The sequence below is a fragment of the Rhinoraja longicauda genome, chromosome 3 (genome assembly GCF_053455715.1).
Source record: "Rhinoraja longicauda isolate Sanriku21f chromosome 3, sRhiLon1.1, whole genome shotgun sequence".
Classification (NCBI taxonomy): Eukaryota; Metazoa; Chordata; class Chondrichthyes; order Rajiformes; family Arhynchobatidae; genus Rhinoraja; species Rhinoraja longicauda.
In genome coordinates, this window is record NC_135955.1 from 36,752,739 (window position 1) to 36,773,555 (window position 20,817).

The following is a 20,817-nucleotide window of genomic DNA, read 5'->3' on the forward strand; positions in this document are numbered from 1 at the left end:
TGGAAATTATCAGGTCTGGCAATGGAACATTTTTCCACTTTGGTAGACTTGGGGGAGATGCTGCATAAGAGAGATGCTGAATGAATCTGTTGACAACAAGCATAATATTTTTTCTTTTGCACTGGCTAAGATTAACCAATTAGGATATGAATGTGTTCTGTGACAAAAATAAATTCAAGGCTTTGAATGGGGAGTGAGGCTGATCATGCGACTTTGTATCCATGTAGTCCAATTGTTGAAAGAACGACAACACACCATCCAGTAATTATAGGCACTGTGATGTCAGAAGTGTGGAAATTGAGTTGTCCACAGATGATCTGACAAGCAGCCCTGAGCCATGTGACCTTTTCCATCAATTAGAGATGGCAAACATTTTTATTTAAAGAGAAAAAGTAAAGAGAGGTTGTTTACTGTTCAAAGTACTTAGATATGGAATTAAATTGAACCAATCAACTGCCTTCTTTTAAAATGACCTTTTCCCCTGGATAAAAAACCCTTTATTGACCAGCAAGCAGTTCTTTTCTCAACCCCTCCCGTTTAATTTTCCAAAATGCATGGCTTGCTCTACTCTCAAAATGGCGACTCGCCACTCTCACCTCAAGTATCATGAACCTATGCAAAATCATGGAAGCTGAGGAATTGGGGAAAGGAGTTGCGATGTCTTGAATCCTATGCAACTTACCAAAGAGGAATGAGAAGTTTTAAAGCAGATGAAGGTGGATAAATCCCCAGGGCCTGACCAAGTACATCGTTCGACCTTGTGGGAAGCTAGGGCGGAAATTGCAGAAGCCTTGGCAAGATATTCGCATCATCTTTAGCAATAGGTGAGCATCTGGAAGATGAGAGAGTGGCAGATGTTGTGCCATTATTTAAGTGGGAAAGTTGTTGGAGGGGATTCTTACCAACAAGAATTTTTAAAATTCAAAGATACAGTATGAAAACAGGCCTATCGAGTCCACACCGAACTTTGATCACCTGTTCACACTAGTTCCATATTATCCCACTAGTTCTATGTCATCCCACTATGTTTTACCAGCATTTGGATGGGCACAGACTTATTAGGATCAATTGGTTAGGTGCATGATAATTAACTGACAAGTGTGAGGTATTGGACATTGTTCTGTCAAGCTAGGGCAGGACCTGTGTAGGAAAGAACTGCAGATGCTGGTTTAAATCGAAGATGGACACAAAATGCTGGAGTAACTCAGTGGGACAGGCAGCATCTCTGGAGAGAAGGAATGGGTGATGTTTAGGTTTGAGACCCTTCTTCAGACCTGCACAGTTAATGATCAGAATCATCTCTCAACATCCCTTACACTCCCGAAGGGATTTTGTTTGATCCCAATTGCCCATACCTGACATTAAACTTCATCTTTTTTCTGACCAGCGCCTCAATATCTCTGTTAATCAGGGGTACAGGCACATAATTCCCTGTCATTGATACATAGGGTGGTCAAGAGGACCTTTGGTACATTAACCTTTGACAGTCAAGGTATTGAATATATGTTGACAGTCAAGGTATTGAAGGACGTTATGTTGCAGTTGTACAGGACGTTGTTGAGGCTACACTTGGAGTAATGGTGTGCAGTTTTGGTCACTCTGCTGGAGGAAGGATGTTATTAAGCTGGAAAGAGAACAGAGAAGATTTGTGAGGATGTTGCCAGAACTTGAGGGGAGCTAGAGGGAGAGGTTAGGCAGGCTAAGACTATTCCTTGGAGCAGAGTAGGCTAAGGGATGATCTTATAGAGGTATATGAAATCGTGAGCGAAATAGATAGGGTGAATGCACAGTCTTTTATTTAGAGTAGGGGAATCATGAACCAGAAGACATGGGTTTAAGGTGAGAGGGACAAGATTTAATACAAATGAGGGGCTACCTTTCACACAGAGGGTGGTGAGTATATGAAACGAACTGCCAGAGGAGGTAGTTGAAACAAATACTATAACAACATTTATAAGAGACTAGGACAGGTACGTGGATAAGAAAGGTTGTGAAGGATATGGGTCAAATGTGGGCATATGGGACTAGCTTAGATTGGGCATCTTGTGTCTGAGTATCAGTGTAGTTTATTGTCACGTGCACTGAAGTACAGTGAAAACCTTTGGTTGCATGCTACATGGAAATGCAATACATGATTACAATCAAGCCATCCACAGTGTACAGATACATGATAAAGGGAATAACATGAATGATGTTTAGTGCAAGATAAAGTCCAGTAAGGTCTGATCAAAGATAGTCCATGGGTCTCCAATGAGGTTGATTGTAGCCCAGGACTGCTCTCCAGTTGTTGGTAGGATGATTCAGTTGCCTAATAACAGCAGGGAAGAAAATGTCACTGAATCTAGAGCTGTGCGGTTTCACACTTCTATCTTTTGCCTGAGGGGAGAAGAGGGAGAGGCTGGGATGCTACTCGTCCTTGATTATGCTGGTGGCCATGCTGAGGCAGCGTGAGGTGTAAATGGAGTCAATGGAAGGGAAGTTAGTTTGTGTGATGGTCTGGGCTGCATCCACAATTCTATGCAATTTTTTGTGGTCTTGGATGGAGCTGTTCCCAAACTATGCTGTGATGTATCCTGATAAAATGCTTTTTACGGGACAACTGTGGAAGTTAGTGAGGCGTTGGTGTGCTTTCTTGGCCATTACTTCAATACGGGTGGTCCAGGCCAAGTTGTTGGTGATATTTACTCCGAGGAATTTGAAGCTTTCACCCATCTCTACTTCAGTGCCATCAATGCAAACCGGGATATGTACTGAAGATAGGCACTAAAACCTGGAGTAACTCAGCGGGTCAGGCAGCATCTTATTGAAACATATAAGATTATTAAGGGGTTGGACACGTTAGAGGCAGGAAACATGTTCCCAATGTTGGGGGAGTCCAGAACCAGGGGCCACAGTTTAAGAATAAGGGGTATGCCATTTAGAACGGAGATGAGGAAAAACTTTTTCAGTCAGAGAGTTGTGAATCTGTGGAATTCTCTGCCTCAGAAGGCAGTGGAGGCCAATTCTCTGAATGCATTCAAGAGAGAGCTAGATAGAGCTCTTAAGGATAGCGGAGTCAGGGGGTATGGGGAGAAGGCAGGAATGGGGTACTATAGACAATAGACAATAGACAATAGGTGCAGGAGTAGGCCATTCAGCCCTTCGAGCCAGCACCGCCATTCAATGCGATCATGGCTGATCACTCTCAATCAGTACCCCGTTCCTGCCTTCTCCCCATACCCCCTCACTCCGCTATCCTTAAGAGCTCTATCCAGCTCTCTCTTGAAAGCATCCAACGAACTGGCCTCCACTGCCTTCTGAGGCAGAGAATTCCACACCTTCACCACTCTCTGACTGAAAAAGTTCTTCCTCATCTCCGTTCTAAATGGCCTACCCCTTATTCTTAAACTGTGGCCCCTTGTTCTGGACTCCCCCAACATTGGGAACATGTTTCCTGCCTCTAATGTGTCCAATCCCCTAATTATCTTATATGTTTCAATAAGATCCCCCCTCATCCTTCTAAATTCCAGTGTATACAAGCCCAATCGCTCCAGCCTTTCAACATACGACAGTCCCGCCATTCCGGGAATTAACCTAGTGAACCTACGCTGCACGCCCTCCATAGCAAGAATATCCTTCCTCAAATTCTTAGACCAAAACTGCACACAGTACTCCAGGTGCGGTCTCACCAGGGCCCGGTACAACTGTAGAAGGACCTCTTTGCTCCTATACTCAACTCCTCTTGTTACGAAGGCCAACATTCCATTGGCTTTCTTCACTGCCTGCTGTACCTGCATGCTTCCTTTCATTGACTGATGCACTAGGACACCCAGATCTCGTTGAACTCCCCCTCCTCCTAACTTGACACCATTCAGATAATAATCTGCCTTTCTATTCTTACTTCCAAAGTGAATAACCTCACACTTATCTACATTAAACTGCATCTGCCATGTATCCGCCCACTCACACAACCTGTCCAAGTCACCCTGCAGCCTTATTGCATCTTCCTCACAATTCACACTACCCCCCAGCTTAGTATCATCTGCAAATTTGCTAATGGTACTTTTAATCCCTTCGTCTAAGTCATTAATGTATATCGTAAATAGCTGGGGTCCCAGCACCGAACCTTGCGGTACCCCACTGGTCACTGCCTCCCATTCCGAAAGGGACCCATTTATCCCCACTCTTTGCTTTCTGTCTGTCAACCAATTTTCTATCCATGTCAGTACCCTACCCCCAATACCATGTGCCCTAATTTTGCCCACTAATCTCCTATGTGGGACCTTGTCGAAGGCTTTCTGAAAGTCGAGGTACACCACATCCACTGACTCTCCCCTGTCAATTTTCCTAGTTACATCCTCAAAAAATTCCAGTAGATTTGTCAAGCATGATTTCCCCTTTGTAAATCCATGCTGACTCGGAATGATCCCGTTACTGCTATCCAAATGCTCAGCAATTTCGTCTTTTATAATTGACTCCAGCATCTTCCCCACCACTGATGTCAGACTAACTGGTCTATAATTACCCGTTTTCTCTCTCCCTCCTTTCTTAAAAAGTGGGATAACATTTGCTATCCTCCAATCCACAGGAACTGATCCTGAATCTATAGAACATTGAAAAATGATCTCCAATGCTTCCACTATTTCTAGAGCCACCTCCTTAAGTACCCTGGGATGCAGACCATCAGGCCCTGGGGATTTATCAGCCTTCAGTCCCATCAGTCTACCCAAAACCATTTCCTGCCTAATGTGGATTTCCTTCAGTTCCTCCATCACCCTAGGTTCTCCGGCCCCTAGAACATTTGGGAGATTGTGTGTATCTTCCTCAGTGAAGACAGATCCAAAGTAACGGTTTAACTCGTCTGCCATTTCTTTGTTCCCCATAATAAATTCCCCTGTTTCTGTCTTCAAGGGACCCACATTTGCCTTGACTATTTTTTTTCTCTTCACGTACCTAAAAAAACTTTTGCTATCCTCCTTTATATTATTGGCTAGTTTACCCTCGTACCTCATCTTTTCTCCCCGTATTGCCTTTTTAGTTAACTTTTGTCCCAATCCTCTGTCTTCCTACTCTTCTTTGCTATGTTATACTTCCTCTCCTTAATTTTTATGCTGTCCTTGACTTCCCTTGTCAGCCACAGGTGTCTCTTACTCCCCTTAGAGTCTTTCCGCCTCTTTCGGATAAATTGATCCTGCAACCTCTGCATTATTCCCAGGAATACCTGCCATTGCTGTTCTACCGTCTTCCCTGCTAGGGCCTCCTTCCAGTCAATTTTGGCCAGCTCCTGCCTCATGCCTCTGTAATCCCCTTTGCTATACTGTAATACTGACACTACCGATTTTCCCTTCTGCCTTTCCATTTGCAGAGTAAACCTTATCATGTTGTGATCACTGCCTCCTAATGGCTCTTTTACCTCTAGTCCCCTTATCAGATCAGGATCATTACACAACACTAAATCCAGAATTGCCTTCTCCCTGGTAGGCTCCAGTACAAGCTGTTCTAAGAATCCATCTCGAAGGCACTCTACAAACTCTCTTTCCTGGGGTCCATTTCCAACCTGATTTTCCCAGTCTACCTGCATGTTGAAATCTCCCATAACCACCGTAGCATTACATTTTTGACATGCCAATTTTATCTCCTGATTCAACTTGCACCCTATGTCGAGGCTACTGTTTGGGGGCCTATAGATAACTCCCATTAGGGTCTTTTTACCCTTACAATTTCTCATTTCTATCCATATTGATTCAACATCTCCTGATTCTATGTCACCCCTTGCAAGGGAATGAATATCATTCCTTACCATCAGAGCAACCCCACCCCCTCTGCCCTCCTGTCTGTCTTTTCTATACGTTGTGTACCCCTGAATATTCAGTTCCCAGCCCTGGTCCTCTTGTAGCCATGTCTCAGTGATCCCTACAACATCATACTTGCCCATGACTAACTGAGCCTCAAGCTCATCCACTTTATTTTTTATACTACGCGCATTTAAGTACAACACTTTAACTTCTGTATTTACCTCCCCTCTCACATCGGTCACAATTGGCCCTGCCCTTAATTTCTTTTCCCCTCTAGAACTTCTGTTCCCCTTCTTCCGAGAGTCTTTTGCAATATCTCCTGTATTCCCTTTTTTTACCTCATCTTCATATTCACAATTTGTCAACCCCTCCCCCCTACTACTTAGTTTAAAGCCACAGGTGTCGCACTAACAAACCTGCCTGCCAGAATGTTTGTCCCCCTGCTGTTAAGATGTAACCCGTCCCTTTTGTACAAGTCACCCCTAGCCCAGAAGAGATCCCAGTGGTCCAGAAATCTAAATCCCTGCTCTCTGCACCAGCCCCTCAGCCATATATTCATACCCTCTATCTCTCTGTTCCTGGCCTCACCAGCACGAGGTACCGGTAGCAGTCCAGAGATAACCACCTTCGACGTCCTACTTCTCAGCGTTTTTCCCAACTCTCTAAACTCCCGCTGTAGCACCTCCTTCCTCTTCCGCCCGACGTCATTCGTGCCCACATGCACAACGACTTCAGGTTGATCGCCTTCCCTCACTAGGATTTTCTGAAGCCGGTCCGTGATGTGTTGAACCCTGGCACCAGGGAGGCAACAGACCATCCTCAAGTCCCTCCTGCTGCCACAGAATCTTCTGTCCGTCCCTCGGACGATGGAGTCACCGACCACTACGGCTCTTCCTGACTTCGGTCTCCCCTGTCGAGTATCCTTGCCAACAGGTCCGCCACTCGGACTGGAACCTTCTTCTGCCCCGACAGTTCCCAAGAGGGTATACCTATTTGCAATAGGCACAGCCACTGGGGTCTCCTGTAGTCCTCGTCCACTCCCCCCTGAAACAGTCTCCCACCTTCGCTCGACCTGGACCCTTGGCGTGACATCCTCACAATAGGTCCTGTCGAGGAAACTCTCGCATTCCCGGATGGCCCTGAGGTCATCCAACTGCCTCTCCAACTTCACCACACGTCCCTTCAGGAGCTGCACCTGGACACAGTTCTTGCAGGTGTAGTTCCCAGAAGCTCTAGCGACGTCCCTGTCTTCCCACATCCTGCAGGAATCAGCAGTAGCAGCAGCAATCAGCAGTAGCAGCAGCAATCAGCAGTAGCAGCAGCAATCAGCAGTAGCAGCAGCAGCAGCAGCAATCAGCAGTAGCAGCAGCAATCAGCAGTAGCAGCAGCAGCAGCAAGCAGCAGCAGCAGCAGCAGTAGCAGCAGCAAGCAGCAGCAGTAGCAGCAGCAGTAGCAGCAGCAAGCAGCACCAAGCTGTGTTGCTTGGGAAGTAGTGTGTGGGGATTGTGTGGGGATAGTAAGGAGTAAGACCTGTGTGATCTCCCGGACTAGTTTCGATCGCCGAGCTTGGGGTCGGAGAGGAATTTCCCGGATTTTTTCCCAAATTGGCCTGGGTTTTTAATCCGGTTTTTCGCCTCTCCCAGGAGATCACTCAGTTCTTTTGGGTGGGCGGTTGGAGTAGCGGCCGGGCGGTAGGCTTAGTAACCGAGCGCGGGGCTTTGTTTGGAGAGTATGACTGCCAGGGCAGTTTTTTGTTCTGGGTGTCAGATGTGGGGAATCTGGGAGCCTGATAGTCTTCCAGACATCCACATCTGCGCCAGGTGTGACGAGATGGGGCTCCTAAGGGACCGTATTAGGAACCTGGAGCGGCAGATTGATGACCTCCGTCTGATCAGGGAGAGTGAGGAGGTTATAGATAGGAGTTACAGGGAGGTGGTCACTCCTAGACCACGGGAGGTAGACAAGTGGGTCACTGTTAGGGGGGGCAAGGAACAGAGGCAGGGACTAGGGAGTACCCCGGTGGCTGTACCCCTTGGAAATAAGTACTCCTGTTTAAGTACTGTTGGGGGGGACAGCCTACCTGGGGGCAACGACGGTGCCCGGGCCTCTGGCAAGGAGTCCGGCCCTGTTGCTCAGAAGGGTAGGGAAAGGAAGAGGAGAGCAGTAGTAATAGGGGACTCTATAGTGAGGGGGTCAGATAGGCGTTTCTGTGGACGCAGTCGGGAGACCCGGATGGTGGTTTGCCTCCCTGGTGCCGGTGTCCGGGATGTGTCTGAGCGTGTCCAGGATATCCTGAAAGGGGAGGGAGAGGAGCCAGAGGTCGTGGTACATATAGGTACCAACAATATAGGTAGGATAAGGGAAGAGGTCCTGAAAGGAGAATTCAGGGGGCTAGGAAGAGAGTTAAAAAAAAGGACTTCCAAAGTAATAATCTCAGGCTTACTGCCTGTGCCACGCGATAGTGAGAATAGGAATGGAGTGAGGTGGAGGATAAATACGTGGCTGAGGAACTGGTGCAGGGAGCAGGGTTTCAAGTTTCTGGATCATTGGGACCTCTTCTGGGGGAAGTATGACCTGTACAAAAAGGACGGGTTGCATCTGAACCCGAGGGGAACCAATATCCTGGCGGGGAGATTTGCTAAAATAACTGCGGAGACTTTAAACTAGTACGGTTGGGGGGAGGGACTCAAACACAGATAGCTAATAGGCAGTGTGTGAGGCAGGAGGCAGAAAAGGGAAACACTCAGACCCAATATGTAGGAGAGAAAGAAGGGAAAAGAAATAAACTGAGAATAAGAAATGATGGGTCCCTTAAATGTGTATATTTTAATGCTAGGAGCATTGTAAGAAAGGTGGATGAGCTTAGAGCCTGGATTGACATCTGGAAGTATGATGTTGTGGCGATCAGTGAAACATGGTTGCAGGAGGGTTGCGATTGGCAATTAAATATTCCAGGATTTCATTGTTTCAGATGTGATAGAATCGGAGGGGCAAGAGGTGGGGGTGTTGCATTGCTTGTCAGGGAGGATATCATAGCAGTGCTTTGGCAGGACAGACTAGAAGGCTCGATTAAGGAGGCTGTTTGGGTGGAACTCAGAAATGAGAAAGGTTTAGCAACTCTTATAGGGGTGTATTATAGACCGCCAAATAGGGAACGAGAATTGGAAGAGCAAATATGTAAGGAGATAGCAGATATTAGTAGTAAGCACAGAGTGGTGATTGTGGGTGATTTCAATTTTCCGTATATAGACTGGGAATCACATTCTGTTAAAGGGCTGGATGGTTTGGAGTTTGTAAAATGTGTGCAGGATAGTTTTTTGCAGCAATACGTAGAGGTGCCTACCAGAGACGGGGCAGTGTTGGACCTCCTGTTAGGAAATGAGATGGGTCAGGTGACGGAGGTATGTGTTGAGGAGCACTTTGGGTCTAGTGATCATAATGCCATTAGTTTCAATATCATTATGGAGAAGGTCAAATCTGGACCAAGGGTTGAGATTTTGGATTGGAGAAAGGCTAATTTTGAGGAGATGAGAAAGGATTTAAAAGGAGTGAAATGGAAATTGTTGTTTTATGAAAAGGATATAATAGAGAAATGGAGGATATTTAAAGGTGAAATTTTGAGAGTACAGAGTCTTTATGTCCTTGTTCGGTGGAAAGGAAAGAATAATAATTTGAAAGAGCCGTGGTTTTCCAGGGAAATTGGACACTTGGTTCGGAAAAAGAGGGAGATATACAATAAATATAAGCGGCAGGGAGTAAATGAGGTTCTTGAGGAATATAAAGAATGTAAAAGGAATCTTAAAAAGGAAATTAGAAAAGCGAAAAAAAGATATGAGGCTGCTTTGGCAAGTAATGTAAAAGTAAACCCCAAGGGGTTCTACAGATATGTCAATAGCAAAAGGATAGTGAGGGATAAAATTGGTCCATTAGAGAGTCAGAGTGGACAGCTATGTGCTGAGCCGGAAGAAATGGGGGAGATATTAAACAATTTCTTTTCTTCGGTATTTATCGAGGAGAAGGATATTGAATTATGTGAGGTAAGCGAAACAAGTAGAGTAGTGATGGAAATTAGGAGGATTAAAGAAGAGGAGGTACGGACACTTTTGAAGAATATAAAAGTGGATAAGTCTCCAGGTCCTGATAGGATATTCCCTAGGACATTGAGGGAAGTTAGTGCAGAAATAGCAGGGGCTATGACGGAAATATTTCAAACGTCATTAGAAACAGGGATGGTGCCGGAAGATTGGCGCATTGCGCATGTTGTGCCTTTGTTTAAAAAAGGTTCTAAAAGTAAACCTAGCAATTATAGACCTATTAGTTTGACGTCTGTGGTGGGAAAATTAATGGAAAAGATACTTGGGGACAATATATATAATTATTTGGATAATCAAGGCCTGATTAGAAACAGTCAACATGGATTTGTGCCTGGAAGGTCATGTTTGACTAATCTTCTTGAATTTTTTGAAGAGGTTACCAGGGAAATTGATAAGGGCAAGGCTGTGGATGTTGTCTATATGGACTTCAGTAAGGCATTTGACAAGGTTCCACATGGAAGGTTGATTAAGAAGGTTAAATCGTTGGGTATTAATAGTGAGGTTGCAAGATGGATTCAACAATGGCTGAATGGGAGATACCAGAGGGTAACGGTTGACAATTGTATGTCAGGTTGGAGGCCAGTGTCTAGTGGAGTGCCCCAAGGATCTGTGTTGGGTCCACTGTTGTTTGTCATTTACATTAATGATCTGGATGATGGTGTGGCAAATTGGATTAGTAAATATGCAGATGATACTAAGATAGGTGGAGTAGTTGATAGTGAGGTAGATTTTCAAAGTCTACAGAGAGACTTGGGCCTTTTGGAAGGGTGGGCTGAAAGATGGCAGATGGAGTTTAATGCTGATAAGTGTGAGGTGCTGCATTTTGGTAGGACAAATCAAAATAGGACGTACAGGGTAAATGGTAGGGAATTGAGGAATGCAGTGGAACAGAGGGATCTGGGAATAACTGTGCATTGTTCCCTGAAGGTGGAATCTCATGTGGATAGCGTGGTGAAGAAGGCGTTTGGTATGCTTGCCTTTATAAATCAGAGCATCGAGTATAGAAGTTGGGATGTAATGTTGAAATTGTACAGGGCATTGGTGAGGCCGAATCTGGAGTATGGTGTGCAGTTCTGGTCGCCAAATTATAGGAAGGATGTCGACAAAATGGAGAGGGTACAGAGGAGATTTACTAGAATGTTGCCTGGGTTTCAGCACTTAGGCTACAGAGAGAGGTTGAACAGGTTGGGTCTTTATTCTTTGGAGCGTAGAAGGTTGAGGGGGGACTTGAGAGGGACGGACAGAGTTTTGAGAGGGACGGACAGAGTTGACGTGGGTAAGCTTTTCCCTTTGAGAGTGGGGAAGATTCCAACAAGGGGACATAGCTTCAGAATTGAGGGACAAAGGTTTAGGGGTAACATGAGGGGGAACTTCTTTACTCAGAGGGTTGTGGCTGTATGGAATGGGCTTCCGGTGGAAGTGGTGGAGGCTGGCTCGATTTTATTATTTAAGAGTAAATTGGATAGGTATATGGATAGGAGGGGATTGGAGGGTTATGGTCTGAGTGCAGGTAGATGAGACTAGGTCAGGGAGAATGGTCGGCGTGGACTGGTAGGGCCGGACAGGCCTGTTTCCATGCTGTAGTTATATGTTATATGTTATATGAAACACACTGCACCAACTTTTCCGCCATTACCTTGTGTCTGGCTTAAAACAATTGTAACCTCCTCACCTCAGCCTCCTCGCCAAAGACTCGCACTTTTCTGATTGAGAATGATCAGCCATGATCACATTGAATGGCGGTGCTGGCTCGAAGGGCCGAATGACCTACTCCTGCACCTATTGTCTATCTCCGGAGAGAAGGAATGGTGAGGTTTTCGGGTTGAGACCCTTCTTCAGACTAGTCAGGGAAAAGGGAAACAAGAGATATAGACAGTAATGTTGAGAGAAATAGAACAAATGAATGACATGCAAAAAAGTAACAATGATCAGGAAACAGGCCATTGTTAGCTGTTTGCTAAGTGAGAATGGGAACCTGATGCAATTTGGGGGGGGGGGGGGAGGTGGAGACAGAGGGAGTGCAGCGGTTACTTGAGAAATCAATAGTCAAACCACTGCCCAAGCGAAATATGAGATGCTGTTCCTCCAATTTGCGATTAGCCTCGCTCTGACAATGGAGGTGGTCTAGGACAGAAAGGTCAGTGTGGGAATGGAAAGGGGAAATAAAGTGTTTGGCAACCAGGAGATCAGGTAAGCCCAGGCGGACTGAGTGAAAGTGTTCAGCGAAACAATCACCCAGTCTACGTTTGATCTAGCTGATGTATAAGAGTCCACACCTTGAACAACGGATACAGTAGATGAGGTTGGAGGTGGAGGAAGTGAACCTCTACCTGGCCTGAAAGGACTGTTGGGGTCCCTGGACAGAGTTGAGGGAGGAGGTATAGGGACAGGTGTTGCATCTCCTGCGGTTGCAGGGAATGGTACCTGGGGAGAGGGTGGTTTAAATAAAGGGCAGGTGTTGCATCTCATGCGGTTGCGGGATATGTACCGCTTTGCTTCCTGATCTCCTGTTCTCTTGACACCAGGTCACAAGGTTCTCAATCTCCTTCCTATACTCTTGGTGGCATGGACGAGTTGAGCTGAAGGACCTTTTTTCTGTTCTGTATGACTGGAACAAAGATACTATAAATGCTTGGTAGACACAAAATGCTGGAGTAACTCAGAGGGACAGGCAGCATCTCTGGAGAGAAGGAATTCCTTCTCTCCAGAGATCCTGCCTGTCCCGCTGAGTTACTCCAGCATTTTGTGTCTACCTTCGATTTAAACCAGCATCTGCAGTTCTTTCCCATTATAAATGCTTGTTCTGCCTGCTATCCAGTCAATTTGTACCATATACATGGCCGTATTCCAGAGCCATCTTGTGACTTACAAGTCTCTGAAACTTGTAAGGGTGATATACGATTTTTATTTGCTTTATGTTCTCACTCTCAGGCCCAGTATCCTGCGGCACTGGATCAATTATACTCAACAATTGTGCCACCATTATCCCCATGATAAGGGACACTCCTTCACCCACAAAGACCAGGATCTCCTTTACAGCATTCTGCATCATTCAAACCTTTCTTGGCTGTCCCTCTGCTTATAAACAGCCTCTCCCAATCAACCTTTGCAAATTTCTGTTCAATGCTATCAAAATTAGACTAGTACCGACTTGCGCCTTGACTTTAACTTGTGAACTAGTCCGATCTTTATCATTAACGATTTAAAAACAAATGGAATTTTAGTCACTGTTAAAAATGTTCCACACTGACACTTAAGTCACCTGCCCTGTCTCATTTCCTAATAGAAAGTCCCGTGTTGCCAACTGTCCACGTAGGCCATCTACTTATTGCTTGAGAAAAATTTCCTGGGCATATTAAATAAACAAGAGGGTAACCAAGGAGAAGGTAGGACTGCTCAAAGATAAAAGAGGGAATTTGTGCTTGGGGATGTAGGTGAGGTACTAAACAAGTACTTTGCATCTTTTTTCACATGGAGAAGGAGAGTGGGATCAGGTGGACTATACCAATATGCAAGAGTAGTTTGAGATTGACAGGGAGGGGATGTTGGGGGTTCTTGGCGAGCATTAAGCTGGATAAATCCCCTGGACGTGATGGGGAGATTGCAGGAGCCTTGACAAAGACCTTGGCGTTTTCTCTAGCCACAAGCAAGGTCCTGGAGGACTGGAAATTAGCTAATGTTGTTCTTTTATTTTCATGGGGAAGAAGAGAGAATGTACATTGAATGCACCTAATTTTAGGTAACTAATTCTCCTTCCAGTTTTTTTTTTTGTCTCCTTCCCCTTTTTGTCTTTTCCTCTCAGGCCTTTGTCCAACCATCGGCTTATCAAGCTCCCCTCTCCTGTACTCAACAATCACATGCCAGACTTTGTCCTGCCTCCACCTCTTTTGCAGCTCTTTCCCGCCCCTCCCCATTACAATCGGTCTGAAGAAGTGTTCAGACCCAAAATGTCACCTATCCATGTTCTCCAGATATGTTGCCTGACCCGCTGAGTTAGTCCAGAACTTTGTGTCTTTTTGTATAAACCAGCATCTGCAGTTCCTTGTATTTATATTGTTTTGGTGTATCGGCGTATCAACTGCGTAGATGGATCTGGATTGACATTCCAGCCAGACTGGTTAAGCTAGCTTGTTTCCTTCCCTGGAGAACATTAGTGACCCAGGTGCAGCTACAGACCTGATATTCTGCTGCAAATAAGAATCTCATCGTTCTGTTGTTGGTACACATGACAATTAAACACTCTCAACTTGACTCTTGACTTTAGATTTGGATTTATTAATGTCACATATACTGTGGTACAGTGGAAGTCTTTGTGTCCAATCAAATTGGATAATACCACACATAAAAACATCAAGCCAAACCCAGGTGCTATAGGTAGAGTAAGGGGAAGACATAAAGTGTAGAATATAGTTCTATGCATTATAGCGTAATAGTTCCAGAGACAAAGTCCAATGAAGTGGTGAAGAATTGGACAGTACCCTCGCAGTTCCTGAGTCTGGTGGTGTGTACTTTCAAACGTCTCTATCTTTTGCCTGATGAAAGAGAGGAGAAGAACGAATGACCAGGATGAAAAAGATTTTTGAGTATGTTGGCTGCTTTCCTGAGCGAGCGTGAAGTATAGATGGAGTCAATGGTAGCGACTCTGGTCTGTGTGATGGACGTGGGTACATCCACAACTCTGCAAAATCTTAGTATGCTTTCTAAGGTGCATCTGCAGAGGTTTGTGAGAATGATTGGAGACATGCCGGATTATCTCAGCCTCCTAAGGAAGGATAACAAGGGTGGTAGATTGTGTATTGTTGCAACAATTTTGATTGGCAAAGGAGAGATGAACATTGATGTTGTAAATGATACAGGAAATCTGAATCTCTCCAGATCAAAGCTTAGAGGGGGGGATTGAAACATGAAATAGTTACTGCTTTGTTAGAAGATGCATGGAATTTGTCCAAAATCTATGGTACAAAGAGGCCCAGTTTATAAGATTAATATTTCTGGAGAACCCTTTAATATTTGTTATGTAACTTAATCTGTGAAGTATAACAAATTGCAGCGATCAGATATTAATCTACCGTTAAAATATATTCCTTCCACTGAAAAATAGCATTTATAAATTTGTATACTGAACTTAATCAGCTTCATCAAGTTCATTACTGTACTTTATTTTTGCAGGATCAATATGAAGATGCATTTGAAGACATTCCAATGTACGTACATTGCCACTGTATTATGTAGTAATAAATTGGGGAACACAAGTAAAAATGTTTGTTCAAGTACAACTCAAGGTTGTCTTTTGCTCAAGCAAAAAGATTATTTGAAAGTTTCTTCAGCCCAACTTTGTTCTTTCTCAGTGCATTCTTAGGATCTGTTCTTATTAATACATTGGATGAAAATGTTATTGAGGGTGAAAAAATTATGCTAAATAAAAACTGGCATTACATGATAATGTGCTGTTTATCAGTTTTGTTTCGGCAATAAAGGAGATACATCGTGAGAAAAGAAGCACTTTGCTTGGCGCGTCTGTACTTGTATTGCCCTTTGTTAAATCAATTGTGTTTGTCAAGTTTTATTTAATGACCAGATGTTTATTTGAAAATCTCTGCGAGAATAGTCTAATGTAAATTTTTTATTCACATGGAGTCATGCAGCATGGAATCATAGAAACAGAATATAGAAACATAGAAAATAGGTGCAGGAGTAGGCCATTCGGCCCTTTGCCAGCACCATTCAATATGATCATGGCCGTTTGTGGCAGAGAATTCCACAGATTCACAACTCTGGGTGAAAATGCTTTTCCTCATCTCATTCCTAAATGGCCTACCCCTCATTCTTAAACTGTGACCCCTGGTTGTGGACCCCCAACATCGGGGACATTTTTCCTGCATCTACCCTGTCCAATCCTTTAAGAATTTTATATGTTTCTATAAGATCCCCTCTCATCCTTCTAAATTCCAGCGAATACAAGCCCAATCGACCCATTCTTTCATCATACGTCAGTCCTGCCATAATTAACCTGGTGAACCTACGCTGCACTCCCTCAATAGCAAAAATGTCCTTCCTCAAATTAGGAGACCAAAACTGCACACAGTACTCCAGGTGCGGTCTCACCAGGGCCGTTTACAACTGCAGTAGGACCTCCTTGCTCCTAAACTCAAATCCTCTTGCAATGAAGGCCAACATGCCAATGGCTATCTTCACTGCCTGCTGTACCTGCATGCTTACTTTCAGTGACTGATGTACAAGCACACCTCGGGTCTCATCTGCCTTCCAGTTCTTGCCACCAAAGTGGATCACCTCTCATTATCCACATTATACTGCATTTGCCATGTTTCTGCCCACTTACCCAACCTATCCAAGTCACCCTGCAGCCTCATAGCATCCTCCTTGCAGCTCACACTGCCACCCGGCTGTGTCATCCGCAAACTTAAGGTTTCAAGGTCAGTTTATTTTCACATGTATCAATTAAGGTGAAGTGAAATTCGAATTACCATACAGCCTTACTAAAAAAAAAAGCAACAAGACATACAACTACATAAAAGTTAACATAAACATCTACCACAGCAGATTCCCCACATTCCTCAATGTGATGGAAGGCAATAAAGTCTAATATTCTTCCCCTTTATTCTTCTGTGGTCGGGACCATCCACAGTCGGGGCGATCGAAGTCCCCGCGTCGGGGCAGTCGAAGCTCCTGCGGCTCGGAGCTCCCGAAGTTGGTCTCTAACCAGAGAGCACAAGCTCCAAGATGTTAAAGTCCGCAGGCTTCCGCGGTTGGAGCTCCAAAGTCGATCCCTGACAGGGATCGCGAGCTCCATGATGTTAAGTCCGCAGGCTCCTGCGGTTGGAGCTCCCGCAGTCGGTCTCCAGCAAAGGCCGCCAATTCCTCGATGTTAGGCCGCAGTGTGGACGGAGGTACGATACTGAAAAAAAAAATCGCATCTCCGTCGAGGTAAGAGATTTTAAAAGGTTTCCCCCAACCCACCCCCCACATAAAACAAGCTAAAGAACTCTAAAACATACATTTAACACATACTATCAAACACCAAAAAAGTGACAGACTGTTGGCGAGGCAACCATTGCGGACGCCACCCGGTGGAACTTAGAGATGTTACATTTAATTCCCTCGGCTAAGAAACGGGTCCTCCGGCCCAACTTGCCCACACTAACCAACATGTCCCATCTGCACTCATACCACATGCCTGTGTTTCGCCCATATCCCTCTAAACCTGTCCTAGACATATACCTATCTAAATGTTTCTTAAACATCGAGGTAGTATCTGACTCAACTATCTCCGCTGGAAGCTTGTTCCATTCACCCACCATCCTACGTGTGAAAGCTTTGCCCCTTAGGTCTAGTTTAGTTTAGAGACACAGCACGGAAACAGGCCCTTCGGCCCACTGAGTCTGCACCGACCAGCAATCCCCTCACATCAACACTATCTACACACACTAAGGACAATTTACATTTATACCAAGCCAATTAACCTTTGGAGTGTGGGAGGAAACTGAAGATCTTGGAGAAGACCCACGCAGGTCACGGGGAGAACGTACAAACCCGTAAAGACAAGGACCCGTAGTCAGGATCGAACCTGGGGCTCTAGTGCTGTAAGGCAGCAACTCTACCGCTGCACCACCATGCCGCCCAATTAAATCTTTCCCTCCTCACCTGAAACCTATATCCTCTGGTTCTTGATTCTCCTACTGGGCAAATATAGCAAATATTGTAGGAAATGCAGCAACCAATGTTAGATCAATATTCACCATAAACAATGAAACAATCACCTCATTAACTGTTAATTGTTAGCATTGGTTGAAGGATCAATATTTTCAGACATTAGTAAGCATACACTCCCCTGCATTTCTTATAATTAGAGCATGAGATCTTTTGTGATCACTTGAGTTCTCACCCATGGGAAAGTACCTCTGATTAATGCAGCACTACCTCAGTACTGCACTGAAGTTTATTTTTTTGCCTTTGGGTGTTGGCATGAGGAGTTGGATTTTCAAATAAATAAATTCTCAATTTCTGAAACTTCTAGTCACATAGGTTATGCTGTATAACATTAGAAGATTAGTTATCCTGACACTCGTGCACTATGGGGGATTCTATCTATTTTCCCACCCTGCGGCACGGTGTCGCAGTGGTAGAGTTGCTGCCTTACAGCGAATGCAGCGCCGGAGACTCGGGTTCAATCCTGACTACGGGCGCCGTCTGTACGGAGTTTGTATGTTCTCCCCGTGACCTGCTTGGGTTTTCTCCGAGATCTTCGGTTTCTTCCCACACTTCAAAGACGTACAGGTATGTAGGTTAATTGGCTGGGCAAATGTAAAAATTGTCCCTAGTGTGTGTAGGATAGTGTTAATGTGCTGGGATCGCTGGGTGGGGCGGACCCGGTGGGCCGAAGGGCCCGTTTCCGCGCTGTATCTCTAAATCTAAATCTAAAAATCTAAATCTATCTCCCTCCACTAGCCCCCCAATTGGCCAGGAATTTGCACAGTGATTATATAACCTCCCATCTGATTATAGACAATAGACAATAGGTGCAGGAGTAGGCCATTCAGCCCTTCGAGCCATTCAATGCGATCATGGCTGATCACTCTCAATCAGTACCCCGTTCCTGCCTTCTTCCCATACCCCCTCACTCCGCTATCCTTAAGAGCTCTATCCAGCTCTCTCTTGAAAGCATCCAACGAACTGGCCTCCACTGCCTTCTGAGGCAGAGAATTCCACACCTTCACCACTCTCTGACTGAAAAAGTTCTTCCTCATCTCCGTTCTAAATGGCCTACCCCTTATTCTTAAACTGTGGCCCCTTGTTCTGGACTCCCCCAACATTGGGAACATGTTTCCTGCCTCTAATGTGTCCAATCCCCTAATTATCTTATATGTTTCAATAAGATCCCCCCTCATCCTTCTAAATTCCAGTGTATACAAGCCTAATTGCTCCAGCCTTTCAACATACGACAGTCCCGCCATTCCGAGAATTAACCTAGTGAACCTACGCTGCACGCCCTCAATAGCAAGAATATCCTTCCTCAAATTTGGAGACCAAAACTGCACACAGTACTCCAGGTGCGGTCTCACCAGGGCCCGGTACAACTGTAGAAGGACCTCTTTGCTCCTATACTCAACTCCTCTTGTTACGAAGGCCAACATTCCATTGGCTTTCTTCACTGCCTGCTGTACCTGCATGCTTCCTTTCAGTGACTGATGCACTAGGACACCCAGATCTCGTTGAACATCCCCTCTTCCTAACTTGACACCATTATAAAGCTTAAGAAAACAGTCTGTCACAGTGGTGAAATTTTTCAATTTTCTGACTTTAGTGTTGTCATGTGCAAGTTCAAATGAACCCATGTTGTGAAGCTGGCTGAGGAACTGGTCACATTCAACAATTCACATGAACCAGATACAAAATGCACAATTTGTAGTTGATTTAAAAAAAAAATAATGCAGAGACCACAATAAAGATTGGAGTAAACACTTTTTGAAATCGTTAAAACCCATTGCCACCCACCGCCCTGCAATAGTGGGAGGAGGGATTATGTTCCTAACTACAATTTACAGCTTTAATTCCATTTAACAAAATAATAATTAGTCGTCATGTAATTAAGCACGTTTTTTGTGTCTGGACTTATTTGCAAGTTTGCCTTAAATTTAAGTCCGTACAATTGAACCCTTGATTTGTGGTAGATAAACTGCAAAATGCACTCTGAAATAACTAGGCAAATGGGAACAGCAACATGGGAATTTCTGCATTAAACTGTGGACGTCAGGAAATCTTGAGGTTGAAACATCAGCAATTTGTCCTGCACCAGCCACACTGAAGCTGTGGCTAAGAAAGCACACCAATGCTTCTACTTCCTTAGAAGGCTTAGGAAGTTTGGTATGTTCCCAACAACCCTCACCAACTTCGACAGATGCGCTGTAGAAAGCATTTATCAGGATGCATCACAGCAGGGGAACTACAGCAGGGGATCTGCTCCAGTCAAGACCGCTAGAAATTGCGGAGAGCTGTGGAAGTAGCCCAGACCATCATGCAAACCAACCTCCCTTCCATGGACCATCTATACTTCATGCCTCAGCAAGGCCACCAGCATAAGGAAGGACCAGTCTCACCCCAGTCATTCCCTTTAGACTTTGGAGATACAGTGTGGAAACAGCTCCTGCGGTCCACCGACACTATTCTGTACACTAGGGACATTTTACAATTTTACCAAAGCCAATTAACCTATAAACCTGTACGTCTGGGATGTGGGAGGAAAACAAAGCACCTGGAAAAAACCCATGTGGTCTCTGGGAGAACGTACTAACTTTGTACAGACACCACTCGTAGTCAGGATTGAACACAAGTCTCTGGCATTATAAGACAGCAATTCTATGGCTGCACCACTGTATCACCCCTCTACTCCCCTCTCCCACAAGGCAAGAGGTACAGAAATTTGAAAACTCAGATCTCCAGATTCAGGCACAGTTTCTTTCCAGCCGTTATCATGTAACTGAACCATCTCCTCACCAGCTAGAGTGCAGTCCTGACCTCCCATCTGCTTTATTGTAGACCCGTGCACTAAATGTTGTACCATTTCATCCTATATCTGTACATAGTGACGGCTTGATTGTAATCATGTATAGTCTTTTCTTTGACTGGATAGCATGCAACAATAAGCTTTTCACTGTTCCTTTGTAGACGTGACAATAACAAACTTAACTAAACTAAATCTGTGACCTGCTGTTTGTCAGTAGTAGTGCATGATTATTGGTTTTCTGGTCAATGTTCTTTTCTGTCATTTACTTTTTATTTATCAATTATCGATTAGAAATAAACCTGTTGCATAAATAATTCATGTTTATTCTTTCGTATCTTTCACTTGTAAGTGAGTCAATTGATTTTAGTGTTTGAGTATAGAAACAACTAGCTTTGTTTTCTTCACTAAGCTAATTAACCTTTAAATT

General features: G+C 44.6%; 1 protein-coding gene across 4 annotated transcripts in view; it reads left to right on the top strand.

The window, feature by feature from the left end:
- ttc39b (tetratricopeptide repeat domain 39B) overlaps positions 1 to 20,817 on the top strand; it is a 132,991-nt gene that overhangs the window by 31,023 nt on the left and 81,151 nt on the right. For all 4 annotated transcript variants that reach the window (XM_078395944.1, XM_078395946.1, XM_078395942.1 and 1 more), the window contains one exon: positions 15,038 to 15,072. In XM_078395944.1, coding sequence (XP_078252070.1) covers positions 15,038 to 15,072 — 35 coding nt within the window. The remainder of the gene's footprint in view (positions 1 to 15,037; positions 15,073 to 20,817) is intronic.